Source organism: Chroicocephalus ridibundus, chromosome 7, assembly GCF_963924245.1.
Source record: "Chroicocephalus ridibundus chromosome 7, bChrRid1.1, whole genome shotgun sequence".
Taxonomy (NCBI): domain Eukaryota; kingdom Metazoa; phylum Chordata; class Aves; order Charadriiformes; family Laridae; genus Chroicocephalus; species Chroicocephalus ridibundus.
Window position 1 is genome coordinate 42,406,889 of NC_086290.1, and position 26,592 is coordinate 42,433,480.

The following is a 26,592-nucleotide window of genomic DNA, read 5'->3' on the forward strand; positions in this document are numbered from 1 at the left end:
TCTGTTTGGCAAGCAAGTGGTTCAGGTGTTTAACATCACCAACACAGACCAAAGCTCAGGCACTTAGTGCCCCTTGCAGCCACTTCATCCAGCCAAAGGCATGGGGAGTTCTCTGGTTTTGGGGGGGGTTCTGTAACAGTTTTTCTTCAACTTAATATTTAGAAGCAACAGGTATTAGAACAACAGTGTTTGTGGTTTCAGCAGTTAGCTTTTGGGTCTATGTTGTACCTATTTCCAAAAAAAAAACCAAAACAAAAACAAACACCAGAATAAGAAGAGGTAGAAAACATGTTACCTTAAAAATACACCCTTACCTTGGTTTTGGTGTTTCCATATTGTTTCCACACAAGAACTGAGTGAGGAAAAAGCAGCCAACAGCTAAAAGCAAGATAGCTTGCAATTGCAATAGTTGGCTGCCTGTTGCTATTTATGAGTATGTTCATTTAGAACAAAAACAACAGAAAAAAAAAGATCTATTATTTCCTTTCCTTCCACTAGCGTAATAGTTCTCTGAGAGGCCATCCATCACAACTGCATAAGAGCAAAGGTTTTGCCATCCAGATTTCTCCTTCCTAGTACTATCCATCTCTCTTTGAATTTACCAATGTTAATCCTGTTGCAGCAAGTAAAAATGTTGAAGTGTTAATATGAAATGGTCAGTAGTCCTAGATACCAAGAACAACGAATTCATACATTTGTGTGTTTTAACAGTGCCCAGCACCGTTTGCTCAGCAGACACTTATAGTTCTCAGGTATATAAATGAACCAACATATAAGTTCTTTATAGGAAACTAAAATGCTTTTTTTCTGATTCTTTAGGACATGTGCTGAATAATATTCAACAACAGTAGGATTATTCCGGGACAATTTTCAAATTCAGGGTTCAAATAGTAACTAAATGATTGCTACTTATCTGTAATGTAATATTTGTATTCTTGTCCTTTGACTCCTTGAATGGGAAATGAAGTCTGCCTTTGCAGGAAACTGCACAACATACTTGAAGTGCTAATAAATATTAAGCAGAAAAATGCATAGGAAGTGATCTGACAAGTAGCATGCTGCGTGATGTGTTAATTGTCCTACTAACGAACGCCCAAACTCCAAGCAAAGATGAATGAACGGACAGACAGACAGGAAGATGTGAAAGGATATACAGCACTTACCTAGCATCCCATCGCCTCCTGGCTTTAATGCCTGAGTTGTGCCTGCAACATTTTTGGAAGAATCCAAGTGTCCTTCATTATCGAGAACGTCTGATGTCTCCCCGTTGGTGGCTACGTCAGAGTCTGGGATTATTCCATGTTTCTGTGGAGAAGCAGAAGAAATGCTTTAAAGCCTGCTGCTCAGAAAGGGGAGGACAGTTCAGGTGTTCTTGTCCTTGACATTCTGAATAAACAATTGCTTCAATTCTTCCATTAAAAATGGCTGGAAATCTTAAAAAGGGCACAGAATATCACAGTTCTCACTTTAACCATTATGACAGAAAGGCTGTGATCCCAGCTTTTTTTTTTTTTAAAAACCATAAATCTGACGCACAAAATGTTCCTCAGAGAAGCGTCTCCTACAAAAGCAACTGCTTAATCCTACAGTCTATACTAAGCGCTCACCATCAACATTAGAGGGAAGGACTTTATTTAGAAAAATCCCTGAAATGGCAACTTGTAGGCAACATGAAAATAGAACTCTTGCTATTAAGCTAGATTCAAATTTTCTGCAGAAATGTACAGGAGGAAAAAGTCAGCAGCTGAATATAAGTTTCTTTTATTCCTCTTGCATACCTTCAGTTGTTCCTTCAGCACAACCACTTCATCTCTAAGGTCATCCCGCTCACTCCTTATGGAATCAAAGAAATCTTTCTGCCTCTCTAATGCCTGAGTTCCCAACACAGACAGAGGGCGAGGAGATGTGAAGAAAGGAAGGGAGACAAGTAAAGACCATGAAAAGCAAGTGTAAACAAAAACGAGCAGATTCAAGATATTCAGAGATTCATGGAAGTGGCACATGTGAAAAAGGTAAAGTTTACAGATTAAAGGACCGAGTTTACATACACACAGATAAATTTCAAATCCAAGAAATGCTCAGCTCATTCAATAACCAGGAATTCCTACTACAGACAGCCAGAGCTCAATCTTTCATTAGGGATCCTTCAAACGAGGATCCGCTTTTCATTGTTATTTGTTAGACAAGTTAATTCATATCCGTATTACTTCAACGTGCACATTGAAGGCATAATGCAATTCCCATGTGTTAACAGAACGGCATGAAAGCAGGGCCAGCAGATTTTACTAGTCTTTTTATTCCACGGGTTACCATCGTGGGTGCAGTACATTTCAATTAATTCGAAAGCTGAAAAATCAGTCATCTTTAGACTGGGATGTACCAGGTGCAAATGCATATTTTTCTACTCAGCCCCTCCAATATTTCGATATAAATGCACAAATAGAACAGTAACAAAAAAAAAAATCAGAAAATGTTGAGTTTCAAATTCCTACAAGTTATTGGAGGACATTGCAACCATGGGCAAGTTGCCAGATATCTTTCTCCTATATTGAGAAAGTCTTTCAGTGCTCATCATTAAAAAAGCAAGCCATGCTTTTATTTAAGAGTGGGTTTCCATTTGGCTTTGATAGAGGGAGGTGGGAAGGGATGAGAAGCGAGGGAGAGTTAGAGACTTTCATCCCAATAGCCCCTAAATAGCTCTATTGCTTTTGTACCACACTCCAGTTTCTGCTCAGTCCGCAGATTAAATCTGCATAAGCGAAAATTCAGTGCTGATGGAATTGCATTATAAATAGCACTTCCTTTCTCAATACTGCAAATACAAATTGGTGCACCGCAGCAAATAAATTACCCCTAGGTTTTGAAGTCAGACCAGCTGCTAAATTTTTCTTGGATTTCATGATACTGCCCAAAGACAAAATCTGCTATTTGCTAGTTCCCTGGTAATATAGTAAGACAGCCACACCAAGCAAAGTCACTAAGGAGGATTTTATTCGTGAGGTTTTGCAAAAGCGGGATCAGCTGGACAATGACAGTGCCACTCTGAACACATTTCAGGAGTTGACAGTCCTACCCCTATTTTTTTGTCTTTCCATTCTATTGTCTCCTGAAGATCAGAAATTTCCCTGACATAGTTCTGCTGTTTCTTTTGCAGCTGTTGGATTTCCTGAGAGACAGGAGCAAAACAAGAAGACAGAAAGCAGGTAACAGGTTAACAAAGGAGGTCAAGATTGCAGTGATGCCAAAGAATGAAAAAAGTCAGGTGCTAAAGGGTATCTTCATGCAGAGTTTCACAGTTTCTGACATCTCAACTAAACCTACACCCCTGAAGACAACCACAAGATGACTTGCAACAAAGTGAGACAGTAGCCGTTTCCTCTGCATCTTCACAAACAGCTGTCCGAAATACAGCTTATTTCATATTACAGACAAGGCAAAAAAGAAGTCCAATTTCAGATAATACTTATGAAAGTACTATTTCTGCTAGTCAGCGCTGAACCTGTTTGGCCTGAAACACTAGTATTTCTTCAGGTGAGAAACTTGAGTAGGGAATAAAATTCTCCATGCCTCACCTTCTACACCCCTACTGCTAACTGGGAACATACCAACCAAAGAAGTCATTAGGGAAAAAAAAAGTTACTTACTGCAAGCATTTCTTCTCTTTGCTTCAAAGCCTCTTTGATTTCCATGAACTGAAACTGCAATATGCTATGAGCGTGCTTCTCCCTCTCAAATTCCTATGAATAATGACATGACATTTTTATTGATCAAAAATAGCATCCCATGAAAAAGGAGAAAATAAGCCCAAACGCAAAGAAAATGCTTACTGCAATGCAATGCTTTAATATTCCTCTCATCACATTTCCACAAGAACACAATTTTTCCAAGATGCTATTATTCCATCAAATATAGAAGTGACAGGCATCATTTAGCCAGTTTTGTGAGCCGAGCGGCAGGCTGGCAGCAAATACTTTTTACACTCAAGTCCTGCAGACTTCGCAGATGAATGGCTGAGAATTTAACCCACTCGTTCCCTGTACTAAAAGTTAGCTAGGCATCGTGGGCTTTAAAAAAACCACATGGTATCTTCCAGGAACTATGTGTTTTGAAGTGACACTATAGTCAAATGCCCCAAGGGGAACAGCCAGTTCTGAAAAGCTAACACAAGCCACAGCTTTAGTATTTAACACCAACTCACTAGCTGTCAGATGCTAAATTCATGTAAAACTTAATTCAGCACTCAACCATGTAGCTGCCTTAACTATATAAACTGCGCAACTCTGAAAAAACCCTCTGAATTTACTGTAAAGATGGAATATAAAAGGACATGTGATAATATTAATACAGCCTTACGATATAAAACGTTTCTTCACTTCTTCAGAAATTGCTTTATAAGAGAGAAATTTAGGGAAGATTCCCATCTGTATGATCACAACCACATAACATGCTGCTATTCCACTTGCTTTAGCAGTAACTAAACCGTTAACTTCTTTAAAATCTTGACTAGTAATTTGGTTGCCTCCTCTGAAAGGTCTCTGCGACCCACCCGCCCCCCCCCTCCCCCGAGTCTTTCCCTGTTCAATAACTTTATGCCATAGCTATATACATACTTTACTTTTTTCTTCATATTGCCGCCTAGACTCTGCCAGCTGTTCTTCTAACTCTAAGAGCGCATCCTTTAGGGTATCTACTTGGTACATGAAATTTGTTTTTTCATTGTCTAGTTGAGCATTTGACACCATAGCCTTCTTGTATTTCTCTTCAACTTCAGCTAGAGAGTCCTGCAAAGAATAAGCAACCGCAGTCAGAGTCAAGTTATAAAGGATACTTTGCCAATCGAGACCTTCAACAAGAAAATTAAGGATGAACCACAAGCGTGCTGAGTAGTCCTACGGAGACGAGTGCTAATCGTGTGCTAGCGAGGCTTACCGACTGTCCCAGCGTGAGGATAACCTCCCCGGCGTTCCCACCAGACCTCTGTTTACAAGCGAGGAACCTCACCTCAGGACAGATAAAACCTTTCCTCTTCTCTGCTGCTTCAGCTTCTGCTTTCTCAGAGGTTTCTTCCTTCTCCCTCCTCCCCCTCTGCCTGCACGTTGGCAGCTCAAAAGCAGCTGCTGAAGATGACAAGTTGGAATTTTTTTTTTTTAAAGGTAAACTGGCCCTGATTTAACATCATTTTAGATGATCTTAGGCTTTAATTTAAAGGCAGTTTGACAGCCACTTCACACAAATTTCAGGGATCCTTGCAGCGTGGGAACCGCTAAATATACCGCCTCAGGAATTAGAATTTGCCATGAAAAAACTGCAGCTTTGGTGACCTGATGTATCATTTTTCATGAGTTTTCCGATATCACATCCCTTCTTCACAAATTTACGCTACAAGACACAATTCCCAGGGTCTCGAAAACCTCTCCTGTCAACTTGACCTGAATATAAGATACTGACGTATTTAGAGCAACAGATGATGGCAAAATAAAGATCAGGAACATTTTCCATGTTGTGCAGTCAAACTTTGCAGAATTTACTATGGAAATAAAAGAGTTACTTTAACAAAACAGTGCAAATATGCAAACGAGGAGGACACTCGTGTCAACATTTTAGTTTACAGATCAAGCAATTTCTCTCGGAACTTAAGTAATTCTAGTAATTACATCTAAAGCACAGGTGAGTTTCATATACTTCCCTTTTCATTCAGTCAATGGAACTCGGGATGATAGCGGCAAAATTAAGTTTGAATCAGTTTAGTTTACATTTCTATTGACAAATAAGAGAATTTGTCTTTAGGGACGTAAAGTTATACAGTTCCAAACACAAACTGTGTTGTTTCAGTGCACTTTCCAGCCCAAGGATGAGAAATCCTTTCCTTTCCCCAAGCAAAGGAAAGCAGCCAGGATTTGGAAACAGTGGTTAGGATTAAATCTCAGAAATTAGCTGGCAAGGAAGTATATGCAAGTCAGAAGTTAAGGCAGCTGCTGCACCCCTCCTTCAGCGTGCAACGTTTTGTTTTCTTAGCATCAAGCAGTGCGGCTTAGGTACAAATCACCACAAAAGGCAATCTGAGAGACACGGATTGAAAAGTGACCTACATTTTTATGCTGTATGATTATTTTGCTACACGTGCTATACAGTGACCAGGGAAAAAAAAAAACGGTTTTACAGAAAAAGGGCCAAACTACTCTTTTTCCATTGAGAGCTCACTTAACATGGCAGCACCTTCACCTGTCACAGCGTTAGGCCGATGACAAAGTCAGCAATTAATGCTGAGAAATGTTGCATTTTATGCCTGGATGTCTACAGACATATTTGCAAAGCTGCCTTTTTCAAAAAAATGCAGCTCATGTTGCTGCTTACTCATGTACGAGGTGGTGGTGGGCAGATGCACAGGTTAGTTCTTGCACCAAAACTGGTTTATGGCTTCATGAAAGTGGTGAACGCTTCCTTTGTCCCAACTGCTGTGAGGGTTCGTTCTTCACGTAACAAGCTTTGTTACATGAAGGGTTGGTACAAGAATTGTTTAAGGGTGTCTTCTGTCATCTAAATATGAAACCAAAGGGATAGTCACCACCTCACACACACAGCCTTCCAAAGGCATGCTGGAACAAAAATATACAAGCTTTTACATTCTGATTTTTCATAGCTGTAGGACATGAGTTTTAGTTCATCTTCCAATATTGGGAGGCTTCCCGGATTAGGAAACTGAAAAAAACAACCTAATTATTTTAATTTCCTAGCAAAATTATTACCTTCTCAAAACAGCAAAGACAACATGCACTAGTAATCAGCAGCCTTTCATTCGGAAGCATTTCTCACCACAACCAATCGAGCTCAGAACGGGATACTCTTCCAGTTAATGAAATGCTTTTCACACAATTTACACCCCACTCCCCCCCAGAAGAAAGCATGCAAGGTCAGTTCTAGGTCTCACACTGGCTCTCTGAATGTTCAGCTGGTGTTAATGATCACACTCCCCGTCTGCAGTAAACCAGTACCTTCATTTCTTTCAGTCCCTGCATGTATTTGCCTTCTACATCCTGAATCTGGTCCTTTAACTCATAGATATCCTGAGGGAAACGGCAAGAAAGGTGAATGATGCCACTGAAACTAACGGGCAGAAGCGCGGCTGATAGCAAAAAGCAAGTATCCAAAGTTCTCACTTAAGTATTTCTACCACGTAGGTTAAGTGGTCTGATCCTAACCTGAAGCCTTGCCAGACAAGGAAATTTCTTGGTTAGAAGTTTACGCTAATTCTGCTCTTCTTGACTGGAAAAAATGAGATCTTCAATGTTAAGAATAAGATACGGACCCAGCTTCAAAGCCTCCAATAATTATATGCCCCAGCTACACCGCCCCTCTCTGTCCCTCTCAGTAATTATCACCCTTTTTGAGGAATTCTGCTATTAAGGGTAAGAGCTGCCAAAGCCAGCCTAAAATACAGGCTACGCTAGAGACGTAGGAGAGACTGTATGAAAACCATCCGTCACACTAAAGTTAATTGTGTGTCCTGTTTCACAGTCTCTCTCCCCTTTTGTCCTTGGTCACCAGCAAACGGCTATCTTTCAGCTGTTCTACAGCGCTGTGGAAGTGGGACAGACCTGCTTGTACCTGAGGTCCTAATACAAGTTCCAGACACTTTAACTGGCTGTAATTTCAGAGGAGTTGTAAGTCGTATGCATGAAAGTTAACAGAACTCCGATTCCCCATTTTAAAATAGTCTTCAGATTGGAGCATTAAAAAAAAAACAAAACAGATTACAAAAAACAATTTAGCCATGGACTACCCAGCCAGGCACGCAATGATACAAACAGGGGATGGCACAGCTATTTGCTATTCAAAGGTGTCTAACTTCATGGAATCACGAATTAAGACTACAAAATACAGCCCCCTCCCCAGATCAGCATCCCATAAGTACAGTGCTTCTTGTATTATTTCAATCCTCCTATCAGCGTGCTATATTGACGCCATTTCCTGTTTCATTAGGGTAGGATGAGATGTGTCTGTTAGCATCAGTCTCATCCGATATCGTACGCCACAGGACTTCACCCAAATATTCCTGCAATACACACTAGCTTCCCTCTAATGAAGCTATTCACTTATAGCACACAATTCAACTGCCAAGAGGGGGAGACAAGGCAGCTTCTTTTTTGGAAAGAAGTCTAAACCATATTTAATAATAGCCTTTAAATAATATTAGTCTACTTAATAATAATGCAGGGGACAGTCCTAGTTAGCATTAGCCTGTCAGTCCCAATTCCGGCCGACAATTTCTATCATCAGTAATGGGAACATCAGCACTACTTTCAAGAATCTTACAGTTTATTATCACATGCAATGCATCAAAAAATTCTGACCAAAAGAGCCATAGCTGAGAGACAGATTCCGAAAAATTTATGCTGGTTTAAAGTATTTCTTACCTTGATTTCTCTAATAGATGCCTCTGTATCAGCTGAGATGGATGTATCCCCGCTGCCTCGTCGTGAGGAAGTCCCACCCAGAGAAGCTAAGGTAGCTGCAGATAAACTTGAAACAGTACGTGCTCCCTACAATCACACACAGTTAAAAATGGTTATGATTTTTTTTCCAGATACAGTGTGGGTTTGTAGTTTGTTTTTTGGGGAGTGGTTTTTGTTTGGTTTTGGTGGGGGTTTTTTTTGTTTTTTTTTTTTTTTTTAAATAGACACATTACACCAACCCTTGCACTTCTAAATTATGCAAATTTGATTAAAAATGTAACTTTCTAAGAAGAAAAATCAAAATGTCAAAATTTAACAAGGGAAACATGAGAAAAGGCTGGTCAGATGTATTTAAACACCACTGAAACAGGAGCTTGCATGGCTTAGCTTCTAACCATTCATTCTAAATTAGACAAAGTCTTTAGGGGCTAGTATCATCTTGCCAGATATTTTCAAAACTTGTAATAATACATTTTGTGGATGCTTCTGACTGTCCCTCAAGCTGCTCTCCTTTCGCGGGCATTTATCTGTTCTGCAGCAGTAGCCACATTAACTGCTTTAGTGTACTGAGGGTTCTGCATTAAGCCAATGCCTCACTACTACAGTATCTGCCCCTTTTATTATAGTCATTTATTTTTACATAATACCATAATTAAAATCTAATAAATAAAATCAGTATTCACTTGGCTTAGCCTAAAGCAATTTCAGCAAACTGTTACTGAAGGTCAGCTACTTAACCTCTGAATAACCAGAGGTTTAGAAGTTTGTCTTTAAAAAACCGTAGTAGTAGAAGGCTCTGTTAATTCAAAGTTCTGCCCCACAGTGGATTTTCTATTCGACTTCTGTACACTCAACTACCTACCAAAAAGGACATGAAGAAAGCGTTATTGGCAGAATAATTCAGAAGATCCTTCTTACCTTCTCAAAGTCTTTTTCTGGCCTTTCCTCAATCTGTAAAACAAAGATGTAGAAGGAAACGTTAGATAATAAAGGAGAAGCGAAGGCAGCAAGATATCAGAAAGGGAATTCTTAAACCTGTGAAAGACTTCATTAGCAATTTCTCTCCACTCAAAAAGCAGCCGGCTCACACAGAACAGCGGTGTCCTGGCTGGCAGCTCCGGCACATGGCCAGACAACTCACCTCAGATTTCTAAGCAGTACACAATTGAGCGGAATATACTTATCGATAAAAACCTATTTAGTCTATTAAATAAGACAGAGGAATACTTTTTTTCCATATTCTACATCACAGTGTTTCAAACATGAAGATGGCACTCGATCTAGGAGATAACAAAGCAAGAACACAAAGACCTACATGGGCATGAACTTGAAGCCCCAGATATCCTTCTCCGGACATAAAACCAGCTGTGCTGACAGATGCAGCTACTCCCATTTACTTTAGAACAATTTAAAAATATGCCTCAAATGGACCCAAACAGCAATTCGCTTAAGTAGAGAGGTTAAGTTTTTAAATTGAAAGATCACTAGATTTCCACACCAAGAGAGTTTCTTGAAGTTACATGTTTTTATAGACCTTAACTAAAAAAGGCTACCTCCAAAGCCTGCTAGCACATCCTCCCCCACTGCAAAAAGCAAGGTACCAAGTCAGACTTGAAGGACTGCACTGTGTCTGCACCCCTCCCAAAAGAAGAGGAACAGGGGAAAAAAAAAGAAAAAAAGAAAAGAAAAAAGAAGTCTAAAGCTTAAACCCCCTGAAAAGTTTACTTCGCTCAAGACAAAAGGCTTCAAGCAAAGATCTAAATAAGGCTGAGACTACAAAAACTGATGCTCAAGTGAAATATCAGGGACCAGTTCAAAGTCTAAATAAACAGCTCTTTTCTGGTTTCAGTACTTCACTGGAATTTACCAATTCAGAAGAGAGATCCTGCGCTAAAACTAGTCTAGAAGAAACAAAACAGAGCCAAAGTAGCTTTTAGGAGTACAGAAAATTACCACGGACACAGGCAGCTTAAACGCTTAAAAGAAAATTAGAGAGCGAAACCCACGTACAACCTGAGCAGAATTTTTCTTTTCCTTGATAGGAACCATCCTATCAACATTTTCCTGCTCTGAAACCAAACAAAATATACACGTTTCCAAGAGCGGAAATTTAAAATCAAGTGTTTCATCATTATTCATCTTGCTACTGGGGCTGGGGATACTTTTTATGAGTAGCTCTATCTAAAAATGAAACTCAGTTTAAAAAAAGGAGTACATGAAAGGAGAAACTTAGCAGAACTCAAGAAATCCAGACGATGTCAACTTCTTCTGGGAACGTGCCCCACCACAGTGACGATGGTTTCCCAAAAGATTTATAGAAAATTAATGGCTTCCCCAGACCAAGAACCTGAGAGCCAAAGGGAACAGTGTTTTTTAAATGACTGAAAAAAAATAATCAGGATAGATCCGATTCAGGGGAAGCCAAGGGATAGTTAAGTTTCATTGAAAACGCACTCCAAAACACCACCTCTTTCCAATCAGTTTGCATTTGGCATAGGGTTGGTTTTTTTTTTTCTTTGAATTACACACAGCAACATGTGGATGATCCCACTCACTATTTTTCATATTACCCATGGTATCCTAGGAAAAAAAAAAATCCCAGAAAGGTGCCTATTACAAATCAGCCTTTTACACTGACAACACATCTTGTATCATAAATTCCCTATGATTAGCATTAAGAAAATTTAAGACTTGGGCTTCTAAGTAAAATAAGCCAGACTTAGAGCACTGGATATGAACTTTGCTAAGACACTGAATACACAAAGTACTTGGAGGGGGGGGAAACCATTAGATCTCTGAATTTGGATGCAATAAGCTAAGGTCACTGATGAAGGCAGATACTTCAGTTCAGACCCAGTAAACAAGATGGACTTGACTTTTGCAAACAGCCTATTATTTTCACGCCAGACAGCTCCCAGTGGTGTATTGGCAGCCTTCTACCCCAGCCAAACACTCTGTTGTTGTTTATCCAGATGGCTGTGGCAGTGTAAATATTGTGTGCTACCAACCATTACTATATACACCCCCCCCCCCCCAATCTATCTATATACATTTATTTATATACAGCCTTTTGCAAAGTCTACCTTACGGGCTCAGGGCACAACTCAAAATATTATTCTCCCTAAGCCATTTGCAGAATGTCCTCTGTTTTCTGAAAAAAAAAATGTGCAACCACCGTTTTTAATAGATAAAGAAGGGAGCAAATGTTGGTACTTCTTAACGATGCGTCACGACTTAAATAAAAGCTTCCATTTAGAAAGGGGAAAATGTTGAAGACAATGTGGTGAGAGATATTCATACCGAGGACATTTCTACTCAGCACACTCATAACCACGCCTCTGAAGCTTCCCACACATTTATTGCAAAACAGTCCTTAATAATTCTCTGAGGTGGCATAATCTTTAATAGTTAAAGCTATTAAGTAACTTCTAAAATTGCAGCGGTTTTAAAAAAAACCACCCCAACACAAAACCCCAGAAGATTTCCTTTTCCCTAGAGATGCCCTCATCCGTTTAGTGCCACGAATGGAACAGTCAGAGCATTTTCTCCTCAAATACAGTAACTACCATTACCAGTTTATTTAAATATTAAAGTTTAAAAATTGAGTATGTCTTGAGGAAAGTCAGTTCCTCATTTTAACACAGCGTCCTTTCATCACAAAGGTGCCTCCTGCTACGCAACACTTTTCTAAGCAAAAAGTCAGTCTGAAACAAGCAGCGTTTAAATTTTATGAATACGAGGCAGTGATACACCAAAAAGCTGTAAAAAGTGTCTCGTAGAAAGACAGAAGTCTATTTTAGGTGAATATTTATAGAGTTTTCATACTGCTCCTCTTTAGGTTAATGTATTCACAGTATCACTCCTTTAAAAAGGTATATCCTGCTTTCCAACAGCACTCAGCCACCAGAGGGAACTCCAGGTTTTCAGCTCCCGCACGGTCCCCGACAAGCCCTTTGGCATTTGATCCAGTAGGAAATCAAACAGAGAAAGATCAGGAAAAAAAAAAAAGAAAAGAAAAAGTTTATTTTTATTTGAAGCTGCACAGAATTCTTGTGCCAAAATACTTGCCTTCCCTATTATCATTCAACAAAGAATACCGTAATGATTAAACAGGCTGAAAGCAACCTCTCCACCTTCACAGTCTATACTCGGCATAGCCCTTTGTACAAATATACTGCCTTTGGGACTTTTTCACATGGAAATAGAAAGGACTAACAGAATACTTGCTAGAAGAGGAGAGCTAAAGAGGAACCCACCTAATGATACCAGACCTTTAACTTCTAGAACATTATACCGTTTTTCATTTCCCCAAGGGCATGGGTCTCTAATCACAGATTACCTTCCCCTTCACTAACAAATTTGAGCCATTTTTACTTGAGTGTGTAAAAAAAGCAGAAAAAGGAAGTAATTTTCCAAGGAACTCCAGCCTGTGCTTCTTTGTTTTGTCAAGGGGAATAGGTAGGTTGCTCTCTGCAAAATAAGTACAATGGGCTCAGAGTTCAGCCTCTTCCGACAGCAATTTCAGAATAAATCCAGAGCCACGTTACAAAAATGTCACCAATATCAGAGGCTCATGGCAGCTGGAAACTTAACAAGAGCAAAAATCATCCCGCAAGTCTATATATGGATATAGCGCCTATTTTTCATAGATAATAAAAACATTTTAGTATAATGTTTGAAAAAGTGTTTCTCTTTACTAGCTAGTGGGTTAACCCTTGAAGCTCTTTGCCACCAGCGAGTGTCCGAGACAAAAATCATATTCACCCGTTTGAGATGACTCTCAAACACCTACTGAAGAGACCAGGGACCCTGGGACAGGTGAGCATTACACACCAGCAGCAAGTAAAGAGAAAAATATGTTTAGATCGATGGAGGAATTGGGACTAAGGCACAATTTCCAGCTTCCAGCCTACTAAACAAGGCTAGAGAGGAAGGGCAATGTGAAACGTCCGCAGTTGGGTAGCACCACGTACCACCCTGGGGTATGGGAACAACTGCAGCGTGTTCAGTACGTGGCCGTCACGGCTCAGCTCCACCTAAGATCGTGCATTTAGATCAACTTCCTCATCAAAACAAGGGTTGGTTTTAGGTTTGGTTTTTTTTTTTTTTTTGGATGACAAATCAAATAAAGATAATTTCCGGCTCTTAAAGGAGCACAGCACAATTTGAAATGCAAATATGGCCCACACTGAAAAAAAATAATAATCTTGCAATAGGTAGTGCTGGACACAGGATGGTATCTATAAACACAGGGATTAAAACTACCAAGAAGTACTGCAGTCGATATAACCCCTGCTACAATCCCCATCTTACCAGTTTGATGAGCTGGGCTGGGGCAGGCAGTACCACAGAGGGCTCCTGCGTGTTTTTCCAGTGAGGAGGCACCTTAACACTAGCAATTAGCAATAAGCCTTTGAAAGTCAGCAGGGGGAAAAAAATCACTGCTGAACTTTGTCAGGTCTAAAGTGGATTTGTCAGAAGTATCTTTGCTCAGGAATGAGTGTTATGCCAAACATCGTTGCTTAAACAAACTTATCAGTCTCTGAAGTGTTGGTGCTGCAGCAAATCCTCACTCCGGAGGGGCCGAAAGCACACCTGGGCTGTGGGTGGCTGCGCTATGATATGAGCCTTACCGTAAAACTGGGAGCGCAGAGGAGAGAAGGCAAAGCCTGAGCACACTGATAACCGCGTCCGTGAAAATTCTGACTGTCTGCATTTTACTTATGGTGAGAACATGATAAGATTCTTCACATAAAGGAAAAAAAAGCTATTTGCAACTGTGCATTAATGCGTGACCTGAAGACTGCACACTGGCTCGGCGGCACTTGCATTTCGGTCTCGCGCTTTTTAGGCTCGTGCTGCTGTCGGTACCAGGCTGCCAACGGCTGTGCCCGCCCTCTGGGACGCCACAAGAAAAGAGAGAGTTAATATGAAAGATCATCTTCCCAGGGTAGCAAAAAGTGCCCTCTCCTATTATTTTCCCTTCCTTTGCTCAGAAAGTCTTCAGATAAATACTGCTGCATTCTATTTCAAATGTATAAATAACTGCTTCTCACTAGTAATTTATTAATTTTTAAAAAAAGCAATATTCCAGCAATTCATACTAAAAAGCCCATCTCAGCCAAAACATGCCGCTAGCTCAGGCACAAGATTTACCTCCGTCTGTGCAGACAGGCCTGATGTTTGCTCTCAGTAGTCTTAAGATCTGTAACTTTATATCGAGTCTAATGCCTTAATATTAAACAACACATTTGCATATCCGCAGTAACTGCAAGGACGGCAGACAATAATTACTAGCAGGGATAATGGGAAAGATGTTGAAGAAAAATAATCAAATGGCAAACTTCATGCAGATATACTGAATTCTTAAAAATGCATACAAAAGACAAATATTCACATGTTGTGTTTAAGTATCTTCCTGGCTTTTACTATATTATAAACATGATAACGCAAATGAGAACACGAGCTGGCGAAGCTGCATGCAGCAGGAAAACTACTGTCGCTTTCTGCTCACTGTTTAATGAGCAGTGGTGAAAGGGGGAAACAACTCTGAGAAAAGATTTAAGGGCTGCAGTAACAAGATACTGCACGCTTTAATTTAGAAAGTTAAATTGAATCATTCTCCATTCTCAATATGTAATTTCTAACGATAGTCAGGCTTGGGAACGGTTCCATTTTGGTTTTCTGCCTAATAATGCCCATAATCATAAGAAAATCACATTTAACTTCAGTGTTAAGCACTCATGATTACAGTACATGGATTTTGTAAACTATCACACTCTCAAGGGACGTAAGCAGCTGGAAATTCAGCTTTTCAACCCATCAGATACTCTTCTTTCCAGCCATTTAAGAGGTAAACTTGGAAACAAATCTTCACGTGTGTAAACGCCAGAATATACATAAAGCAGAATCTGGAACGCACGCGTCTCGATACATTAAGGTATCAAACAACTCAGTTTTGGGGGTAGGCAATATTAAAACAGTTCTAACAAAGACTACTGATATAGCCAAAACCAACCACTTTTTTTCCTCTCATAAGTTATCACCATCGTCCAAGGAGATTTTTATTCTTCCTTTAGGAAGTCCAAGCAGATGAAGTTTCGGGAACGAATGAGTGGAAGCGATACACTGCTAAGCCCACTGGAAGACAGGGCTCCGTTTCAGCATCTTTACTGCCAAGATGAAGTACAAAGCTGGAAATGTTATCAAAATGCCTCACACCCTCTGTTGGTAAAAGGCAAGGCAAGGGATTCCTTACTGTGAGTTACATGAAAAGGTGTTGCCTATTTAATACAGGGGGAAAAAAAAAAAAGAAAAAAAGGAAAAAAATAAATCACAAGGTGCTGCTGCATTGACCCCGTGTAGTAATTAGAACTTTTACGAGCAACGCCACCCCGTTAACAAGGCTCGTACTAACTCGCATCAGGAGAAGCAAAGCCCCGGCAATGGGGCCTTTTCGACGCACTATGGCATTAACTCTCAGCTCTTCAAGGCCACGGAAGTAACAGAAGCTTTTCAGACCCTGCAATAAACCACTAATTTTTAAAAAATAAAACGTGTCTGGTGTCTCCTTGCAGAGCAGATTTGGCTTGGCACCTCTCCAGCGTCAGTGCTGACACAGCTAATCATCTCCAGCCACTTGCACACTAACAGTCCAAGGGGTAAGCAAAGAATTGAGAGACAAGAAATCCCCTATAGCTCCCAGGAGGGGCAAGCTGCGTTTTGTGATGACTGTAAGCAACTGGCAGGAGTGACTCAGACTGCATACAAAACACACGTAATGGAAACCAACATTAATGTATGGGAACCCAGTTCTTCCGCTTAAAGAACTTTAATGGAATCGCTGGTTATTCTGATTGTTTTCGGCTTTGGGGATAATTGAAATTCAGTTCGCAAAGCCATTTAAGAAGTATTAGTAATGTAAGATATATACTGCAACAATGCGTAGCTCAGGACTAATTAAAATACTGATTTATTTATAGGTCACCAGCTGCCATACATTATCTGATGAAAATCTTTTTTTTTTTTAATGAAAAAAATAAAATCATCATTTTAAAAAGTGGATGTACCCTTGTCTTTAAGAAAAGCCAACACTTCAGAGCACATACCTCTATTCTATCACTTCCATTTTCTTTTGTTCCAGTCAGTTTATTCAGCTCTTTCTCACTTAGGAGAGGGCTTGCTTGATGATCAAAAGGCTCTCCTGTTCCCTGCCTGATGACAAGAAGTAACCCCGCAGGGAGAGTTCAGGCACCTTTCACCGCCGGGTGCAGACCTACTGCACAGTTCTAACTGGAGGAGAAAACCCCCGGAGCGCACGGGTTTTCAAACCACAGGCTGCGTTTGAAGGGGGAACCAGCACGATGGGGGATGTCAGATACAAAGCAATTCCTTACTGCGGACGATGTGTGTTTACTGAAGAGGAACACTCCAAATGTCCATGTTACAGCTTACTGTGTTGTGTGCCGTGGTAGCTTCTTCCATTATCCCGATACTCCTTTTTAATTAGTCCTTAAGGCAACATTTACAGCAAAGCAACGAAGGCAACAGGATGTCGTGACTAAAGGAGCACACTGTATGTGTTAATTTATGATCACAGAATCATGGAACGGTTCAGGTTAGACGGGACCTTAAAGATCATCTAGTTCCAACTCCCCTGCCCTGGGCAGGGACACCTCCCACCAGACCAGGTTGCTCCAAGCCCCGTCCAACCTGGCCTTGAACCCCTCCAGGGATGGGGCAGCCACAGCTCCTCTGGGCAACCTGGGCCAGGGGCTCACCACCCTCACAGCAAAGAACTTCTTCCTAATAGCTAACCTAAATCTCCCCTCTTTCAGTTAAAACCTTTCCCCCTCGTCCTATCACCACACTCCCCAATAAAGAGTCCCTCGCCATCTCTCCTGTAGCCCCCTTTAGGTACTGGAAAGCTGCTAGAAGGTCTCACCGGAGCCTTCTCTTCTCCAGGCTGGAGAACCCCAACTCTCTCAGCCTGTCCTCACAGCAGAGAGGCTCCAGCCCTCGCAGCATCTCCGTGGCCTCCTCTGGACCTGCTCCAACAGGTCCATGTCCTTCTTGATGATATCACCCTCCTCATCACTTCGTACCTTGGGGATGTGGTAGGTAATATGTGGCAGGTCCCAGGAAAACGAGCACATTAAAGCTTCACTAGGAGGAACACTTCCATGAAGCAAAGCCAGTTTACTGAAATTCAGTGCAACACTTCAAAACTCACTTTCTGTGAAAGATTAATGTTGTAATAGACCAGTTTACTGTAAGCTGCACATCTCCTCTAAGAGACGTGCTACTGCACTCTGCTACTGTCACCACGCTATCAGGCCTCGCTCTGAAATTAATCAGGAAGGATATTCAGAGTTGTAAACAGCTAGATGGAACAATCACAAAGAGAAAGCGGCAATATGCCATTGGGGAAAAAAAAAAGACCACAATTACTTCATATCTGTAAAAAGCAGAGGAAAAGGTCTTGTCTTGGTCAACTGCAGCCACAGGGGTTGGTCAAACCTTTAGCGTTTGAGCCTTGTTCAGCCATAACTAGTTGGGAATTCATGATGCTAGACGTGCCGGGAACACGTAATCCTCCTAGCACTTCTCCATGCTAAAGACTCTGCAGTGCCTGGTAATCCCCAGTCCAACAAATACGTTCCAATTCAATCTCTGGAGAGCCCCTGCAGCTTTGCAGCAACACAACACCAAAACACTGCTGAACGGAGAGATAGTAAACTACTTCAATGCTGCGCTAAGATCTAGGGTCTCCTGATTTTAATAACCAAAGGAGATGCAGCGCTAGCATCAGCACCACAGTCTTTTTCAGAACACCCTTGGCGACGTGCTTTACGCCCAACTTAAAAAAATTTAGCATTGTCACATGAGTCCAAAGTGTACTTTTATTGTAAAAACATCTGCACCTGCATAGGAGTTACTTTGGTTTTGTAATTTCTTACCTGGTTCACCCCTTTTTTGTGTTAAGCATTGCCCAGATGGCTCAATTAATACCATAAGAAACTGTATCACGAGGGATAGTGACCTCTTAGTACAAGAAAGACCTTGAAGAACAGAGGAATTAAACAGTTTAGGGATAAAGAAAAATATAGAGGAGCTCACCACTGGACTGGCCCGAGCAGAGCTGGCTCTTGAAGATGCCCGAGATCCTGACCCAAGGTAGCAGCTGTACTCAGAAGGCTGCCGCAGGTAAGCCGAGAACAGCAAGCAGAGAAAAGAGAAAAGCATTAGAATGGAGAAGGGAAGCAAGAGAGGATTCAGAGCATTACATCTGAGGTTAGTTACAAAAACGGTTGCATGCAGCTGGACAAAGGAACAGCAGTGGAAGTCAGAGAAAAGACACCTCAACCGTTCATTTAAAAATTAAGGCAAGCAGTAATTCCAGCTGACGGACCAAGTAGAGCTTTGATTCAACTCTTAGAATGACAGAATACTAATGATTTATTTATACATATTAAGATACCAGTCACAAGTAAACAACTCCCAGTCTCCATACAAAAGGCTCAATCCTTCTACTTTTCAAGAGCTCTGAGGTTCTCTGGTGAGCCTTCTTCCCATGTTCCCAACATTGTGCACATATAAAATGAATCCGTGCTCCACAGGCCAAAGCGAGAAACATCCATCTACGTGGTGACTAAAGTAAAAACTGAGCCCGTCTCAGAGACTGAGTATCTCTCCTGCTCTTCCAGCACCTGCAGTCCTCATCTCCTGCCAAAGAAAGTATTTCAGTCTTTCTTAACAGCAAACATCTAAGCAGCGGCGTAGAACAGACAGTGCTGACTTGTCGCCGACAAGGACAAAGAACGTGTCTACGCTGTTTTATTTCCAGAGGTTATAACGGAGCAGAAGTAGAGAAGGGAAATGCAAGTTTAAAGCATCAGGGCAACAGAAACTAAAACTTAATTCTGGAAATGCATTTTAGAATTATTCCCTCTATTTTCACAGATTTCAGAGCAGCAGCTTCACACTCAATCTTGTATTTAGATGTACTTTATGGAAAGATACATAAGCATATATATAAAAGGAAGGTTTTGATACATTCAGAGCAGAGAGGAACTGAGGAAGTTTTTGAGGTTTACCTGACGTGATGTTTTTCCTATTGCATCCCTTGGATGGGATATCTTCGTTTGTTTGAGATAAGCCTCTCGGAGGCCCAGACGATACGCTCCTGGCTCTTGGGAGAAGCCATTGACAGTGGGCTCCGAGCCCACGAACCACAGATAACGGGGCAATTTTGACAAGGCAACTGAACGCAGCCCTGGTAAAGAGGCATGTCAGTCCATCCAACGTCACTGGCAAAGCTTGTACCCGCACAAGGGTGGAGGCTGTTTGGGCATGGGAACAGCACGAGGAGTTGCTCTGCTCAACAGCTCATATCTGCCTGCTCATGACCTTTATGCCTTTATTTTATAGGCACTTAAGACTGTTTCTCAGACACAGAAACACTGAAGTCTAAAGAATTATCCTACTTTTGAGATGCATGTATTCTGTCCTTTTTTAAAGATTTCTTTTATGAAGTTACCTGGCCGCTACAGGAATCCCCTGGAGATCTCAGCTCCAGAGACAGCCAGGTCTTCACCAAGCTACTGGAGGGCTGTTTCAGCATCATTAGTCACGCTAACAAAGCGGCACAGGATTACATGAAAATTAAGCTTACAGCTCTAATAAATTATAAGAGGGTAAGCTGGAAATAACCTCAGCTACGGTACAACTGTAAGCTTAGTTACTAACCACAAAGGATTACGTTCCAAGGTATGCAGCCCTTAGCAAGCCCCAGAAGTGGGGCAGAACGTGACCAAGCTGTGTCCTCGGGTGTCTTATGTGAAGTCACACTGGCGTCGTGCACCTGAACTACTGAGCTTCATTTCAGACATGAGAATACGCAAAATTTAGAACCGTGTTGGGAACACTTGCAAACGGTGCACAATCACGGCCACTTAAAAGTTCTAAATTAAAAGCAAAAAGCGCTCTAGCAAATATTTAGCTTTTGTTTTCTTATTAAGTAGTTCTAGCAGAGAAGCCTTGCGCCGTCAGTGGTGATGAATCCCATATTAATGTTTCACAGGACCTATTTATTCCGAAGCTGCTCCCTCTGTATCGCAGGGCAGAGTATGGAAGCAAGTGCCACTTGTTCAGCTGAGACCGAGCAAGGCCCGTTTCAGCCTCGCCCCCTGCATTCACCTGTCATCTGATCATCCAAAAGCATTCTTTGGGGACAGCTACCCAACTGGCATGCTCTCTACACAGTAAAAGTGCCACGAGGTTCAGAGGTGTTGGAACAACCACAGATAACTTGGCAATTTTGACGGGGCTACTCCCTTAGAGGCAAAAACCTCGTGCTTCACCTCCCTCATTACTCCAGGCGACTGTGCAACAGAATCTGGGAAGGTTGGGCTACAGGTTTCCAAATACCTGCGGCACAGGGTGGGATGGGATGGAGGAAGGGGAACGAGCACCAGCATTTTATTCTGTGTTCCCTGCTCAAGCCATTAACGGTGGCTGAAAGACCTGTAAACAGCGCTTGGGCTCGGAGCCCACTGCCAATGGCTTCTCCCAAGAGTAGGAGTGTATCATCTGGAACTCTGGGAGAGCCTTATCTCAAACAAACGATGACACCCCATCCAAACAAAGGGCTACAACCACCTCAGCACAGCCTCGCTGAACTGCAGGCTGCCACAACAGTCCAAACACATAAGGATCCATGAATTTTCCAAGGCAGCCAAACGAAAACAAGGCACAAATGTGAAACAAAAAGTAATCTGAAGCTTAACAGCAGTAGCAGCAAGATGCGCAGCCCAACTAGTCAATCAGTGCGACTGCAAGAGGATGGCACAGCCCTTTAAAGACTAACAAGCACTTAGGAAGCATTCTCGAAAGTTTGTTTCCTTCTCCAAGCTAATAAAATTGTAACTTTTAACATTAAATTAACACTGATGCTTTGTCTTGAGGCTTTTTTCTGTTCAGGCCTTGGGTGGTGTTTTTGTAGGTTGCGGGATTTTTTGTTTTGGCCATGATTTTTGGGTTGTTTTTTTTTTCTCTCTCCTATAATCAGCAAAGGAGTTCAGAGGCAGAATAAGCACTGGGTCCACAAAGCAGAACTTAAAAATCAAAAAAGAGTGGTTTATTTTTTCCAGGCAGATACACCAGCAGCAGATGAACTGCCGGGCCCAAACACCCACCACGACACAGAGGCCCCATCTGAGAAGAACTGAAGGCACTTTCTGCATTCCAAACCGTAAACCGAACCCTGCAGCCTCTCTTTTTTGAAAGGAAAGAATTTATGTTGTCATTCCTCATATTGTCTCTCCCCCAAAATGACAGAGCCCTCCATTCACAGGAAAATGTGTTTTGAAAATGTTGTCACGAGTTGCCTGAGACGTAACTAGAGAATATAAACCCAAGAAACAAAACCGAGCAAGCCAGATGTTCACAACAATCCTTTACTTCACGCCAGCAGGTAAGTGCTAACGGGGGAGTGATTTTATTTGCTTATCTATTAGAAAACCCTGTTTTATTCTCAGTTTTCAAAAGAAGCAGCTCGTGGAAACTGTGCTCGTACTTTTGCCTACAGCAGCAGGCTACGAGTCTCACACAGTCCGTGTTAAACCTTTCCTTCCTCAGCCCAGAAAAGACCATGTTCTGGTACAGACAGGACAGAGACAAGACAACAGGGAAATGCAGAAAACATCTTACAGCACGAGAACTAGAGGCACTATACCGACGACTCCCACTGTAAACGCTTTCGTCATACACAGACGCCTACAATCAAAAGACAGAGTCAGAACAGGACCGGCAGACCTCGTTCCGCGTTTCAGTCCGGAGCATGGCAAATCCACGAGGTGCAGGGCGAAGGACGCGGGGGAACGAGCAGCAGGTGCAAGGACAGGGACATCTCCCGTACACAACCACGAGCAGCATGCAAGTGAAGATCTAACACGACCTAGAGTCAGTGAGCTGGCAAACACCGTAAGGGACGTGCAGAATCTGACAACCACCCCCCGGTCCATCGCACACTCATGCACTTCTAACCGTTCTCCCCATCATCACTTCAACAGTTTGTGCTGCCTTCCAACAAAACAGCTACATCAATTCTCAGGTTGTTCAACTCTGTTTAACTTCCAGTTCTGGCAAAATATTCGGGTAAAAAAGCGCCCACGCTTACGCCTGATAAATTTCGTTGCTAGCCAGTTTACCAAATTAATAAAAAGCAGGAAGATGCATATTCTAAGACGCTGGCTCCAGTTGAGCATATAAATGTCTGGCTCAGGAAACACAGGAAACTCTACCTTTAAGCACTGAGAATAAAATCTGAGAGAAGCTCATTTTAAAGGTTGAACAAGAAGAGTGGAAATTGGCTACAAAAATTTTTTTCAGAGTTTTCTTAGCTGTTTCACAACCAGAAAGAATTGATGTTGCCTCTCTCCGGCCTGCTCCTGGCACGTTGTAGCAAATACACCAAAATGAAGACAACCGTCTCCATCCAGAGAGAAACCTGTGGCAGCATCACAACCCCACGAGCACAATTCCAATGGGAATAAAAGGAAGGACCGGCAAATCCAGGACTGTGTAAACAGCATTGCACACGTGCATTCAGATGGATTAGACACCAGATTGTGAAATAAATGGACCCAACAGGAACTACGGAGGTAAGAGACAAGATGTGCATGGCTGAAGGTGAGTGGCTGCGGTATTTGTGTTTAGAGCATTAGTACAACAAACCCTGTAACTTCTGGCTGGCAGAGCATCGCTGTACAGCAAGGAGGGCTGAGGAAGACAAGCACAACACTTTTTTGCATAGAAAATGAAACATAAAAAAAGGCGCCTACGGCAGAATTAACCACCTCGGTGAGAGATTAGGATCATAAACTACAACAGAAGGAAACCCCATGTAGAGAATATTAGTTATATGCGCCATAAAAGCGTTAGATCTCGGCTCCCAAAGACTAAGAATACCAAGCAGACACGTGCATTTCCTACAGGAAGGGAGGACACGACAGTATGCAAAAGGAAAACAGCATAATTTAGTTTTAGGTTGTTAAGTTGTTATTGTCTCACACACGTTTGTGTATAGCAGCCAGAAAGGGTGTTTCTCCTCACTTCAACCAAAGCCAGAAAAAGAGCTACGCACAAAGGCACAAGTGTTTTAAGATACACATTTTATGGGTTTCACACAGCAATAAGATCATGTCTCATGTATTTCATTATTAAACAAAAATGCAGAGAAAACCCAAATAATTCAGGACAAAATTACGAATGCTTAAGTCAGAGGACCATAAAAGAAGTTACTTTGCTGTTAGTAACCATCATTCACTAGACGAAGCAATTAAGTTTGGAGAGCACATACGGCATCATGTATGTGGCATAATCAGGCGTGAGAGCCACCCCACAGCGATCCCCAGCCCACAGCTGGCAGGCAACGTCCCCATCGCCGGCCACCACGCAGCAGCGGGCAATGTCCTCCCGCTGCCGCCCGTGGGCAGGATGGGCTGCGGACCACTGCTGGAGCACCGCGTGGCCGGGCTCTGCCCACACACTGAGGACAATCCAACCTCCCGGGCAACTTTGAAGCTTCAACGATTTTCTTGTAGCAGTCTGCGAATTGCTTGCTTGTAATTTCGTTTTGACGCAGACTGGATTGTCTTAAGCTTGCTAGACTGACAAAGTCAGCAGAGTTGCCTCAAATAGAATAAAGAACTTCAGTTAATTAAGATTTCCCCTTATTTTTCCAGACCGACTGAGGCCAAAATAACTGTAGGAAAGGGAGGAGCAGCAAAGGAAAACTAATTGTGCTTGTTTTAAAACAGCTTTCCATTACTCACTCCCATCTCAAAAGGTCTGTTTTGGGTTTGTTTTGTTGAGTTTCACTAAGAAGAGCTACAGAGGCTGTTGACAATTGCTCCAGATTCCTTCCTAAGTCCAAGAGGTTGCATTATCCGAATGAAATCAGGACAAATCCAGGCCAGATAAAGCCAGAGGGCAACAGACCCAGTTTCCGTTTTGGGAAGAAGGTTGAGATGTGGAAGCATAGCCGCTGTTGTGGAGACCCAGATCAGGGTAGTATGAAGCCTGCATTAATAACAAACAAAAAAAACCCCTTGATAACTCAGCTTCGTAACATGAAGGACTCTCTAAATTCCTTTAAATGGGAAGGAGAAAGTAAATTAGGTGCTTACGAACAGCAAGGAGTCAAAGCGGCCACAGATGTAAAAAGAAGAGATAACTGCATTAAGGAAACTGCACTAAAGACAGGAAGATGTGTGAAAATTGTGTGCCCTTTCCGTTTGTAAGGTAGAGATTTTCTGTAAATAAACAAAAGGCCTTTCCTATGTCCCTACAGCCTCTTACGCACAAAATACCCGTTTGGTGTCTTTTCCACTGAAAAGGCTTTAAACCCTCATGCTCTCTCCTCCCTCCTCATTGCTATGACCCAAGGTGACAGTATGCTGCAAGGACAGGGTTTCTATGGGACTTGGAAGAAGACGGACCACATTTCCAAAGGCATGTATGCAGACCCCACCTCCCCATGTCCCAGCCCTCCAGAGATGGCTCCTGTGCTCGCTCCGTCTCCTGTGACCAGCCCTGCAATAACACACGGGTCACAAAGGGGTTTTTCAAAGCCTCCCAGGCGCCGTTTCCCAGGGGTGGGGGCAGGCAGGGGGGAAGGGTTGTTCTCAGAGACCTCCACCCCTCTCCCGTTTCTGCTGTGCTCCACAGCTCCCCTTTCCCAGCTCTTCTGCACTCACTTCTTACGGCGGTCTAGACAGCCAAGATACTCTGCTTTTAGCAGTCAGCAATTACTCAGCTTTCTTACGAGCCCTAACTAAGCCTTGCGTCACCACTTTATAAATCAAGTAGGCGTTAGCTCCATCTACAAACGAAGGAGCTGCAGCAAATTAAACTTATTTGTTCTTGACACCGCACTTGTGTCACTGCAGGCAAACAGATCTCTGGGTAAGACAACAACCACGGGTATGTACCGAGGGTGAATCACTGTCCAGCCTCACAAATCTCAGACCCTTTCTGCCTCGTTCTCCCTGAATGCCTGTAAAGCAAGGCTTTCACTGGAAAATCTGAACACACTGAACTGAGTTTAAAGAAGTGACTTTCTTTCCCACCTAGAGAGTTTGTAATCCGCACGGGGCTACCAAGGCACGTGGCATTATTCGCTTTTAAGGAATCGACCTGTGACGTTGCAAGTAAAACGTGCGAAGGTTGATCTCCGCGTGGAGATTTCTCCATTTGGTGACTTAAAATTGGACACCTGTTTTGGAAAAAACTGTTTTATCAGCAGAGTCATCACTTCCTTGCTGACCTGAAGAACTCCGCCTCTTCTCGGGTTTTCGTTGTCACTTTGACAATCTTTATGGTGCAGTTTGGGGTTTTTGAGGACAGGATTCCTAATGGTGAATGCCAGCCAGGCTGTCATCAACTGGTTTGGTGTTTCAGCCATTCTCAGTCACCCCCAAACTCTCATCTTCCTTCTAAATAATGAAGTATCTAAATACGCTTAGCAATGAAACCAGCGAGGAACTAATGGCATTGCTGTAATTATGCTCTACATGCGCTAAACCGCCATGCTCCGAACCCTCATACCAAAATGATTTTAAATAATTTAAATGGAAAACCACCAACTTCTTTTCCCTAGATAGATGACTTACGGCTATTTTGCTCTTCCTGCAGTACTTACAGCTCTGGAGTATGCCATTAAAGAATAAGAACATCGTTTGTCAGAAGCACTACATAATAAAGTTCCTTGAACTTGTCAAACGGTTCAGCGAGAGTGCCAACAGCAGGACACGCTGTTTTCTTCACAGTTTAACCAACAGGATTTCATTTTCTCTTATCCACATATATGGGCTAAATGCATGAAACCACATGGAAGCAAAAATTTAAAATGGACGTAAAATACAAGGTTTCATTTCACTATTTATACAAGCGCCTGCTTAACTTCATGCTTACAAAGTAACTCGCTGAAGCCTCTCTGATGTTTAGCATGTATTGCTCAAACACTTAACTAAATGGAGTCTTAGAAGTAGTTTATTTTTCCTCTAAACACAGAGCTTTAGTCTGCATACCACTGAATTTCTTTAGAATTCTTGGTAGCGTAAAGATCAACAGGCTC

The 26,592-nt window shown here is 42.1% G+C and overlaps 1 protein-coding gene across 9 annotated transcripts in view; it reads right to left on the bottom strand.

Moving 5' to 3' along the window:
* The window catches only part of LRRFIP1 (LRR binding FLII interacting protein 1), a 114,709-nt gene that overhangs the window by 15,355 nt on the left and 72,762 nt on the right, over positions 1–26,592 (bottom strand). For 3 of the 9 annotated variants that reach the window (XM_063341345.1, XM_063341343.1, XM_063341346.1), the window contains 8 exons: positions 9,372–9,404; positions 8,415–8,540; positions 6,993–7,064; positions 4,611–4,781; positions 3,645–3,737; positions 3,074–3,166; positions 1,779–1,871; positions 1,164–1,305 (listed from right to left, as the gene is read on the bottom strand). In XM_063341345.1, coding sequence (XP_063197415.1) covers positions 1,164–1,305; positions 1,779–1,871; positions 3,074–3,166; positions 3,645–3,737; positions 4,611–4,781; positions 6,993–7,064; positions 8,415–8,540; positions 9,372–9,404 — 823 coding nt within the window. Of the gene's footprint in view, positions 1–1,163; positions 1,306–1,778; positions 1,872–3,073; positions 3,167–3,644; positions 3,738–4,610; positions 4,782–6,992; positions 7,065–8,414; positions 8,541–9,371; positions 9,405–18,572; positions 18,651–22,163; positions 22,230–23,189; positions 23,235–24,455; positions 24,537–26,592 lie in introns of all 9 variants that reach the window. The other 6 variants (XM_063341347.1, XM_063341341.1, XM_063341348.1 and 3 more) reach the window with 5 other exon arrangements.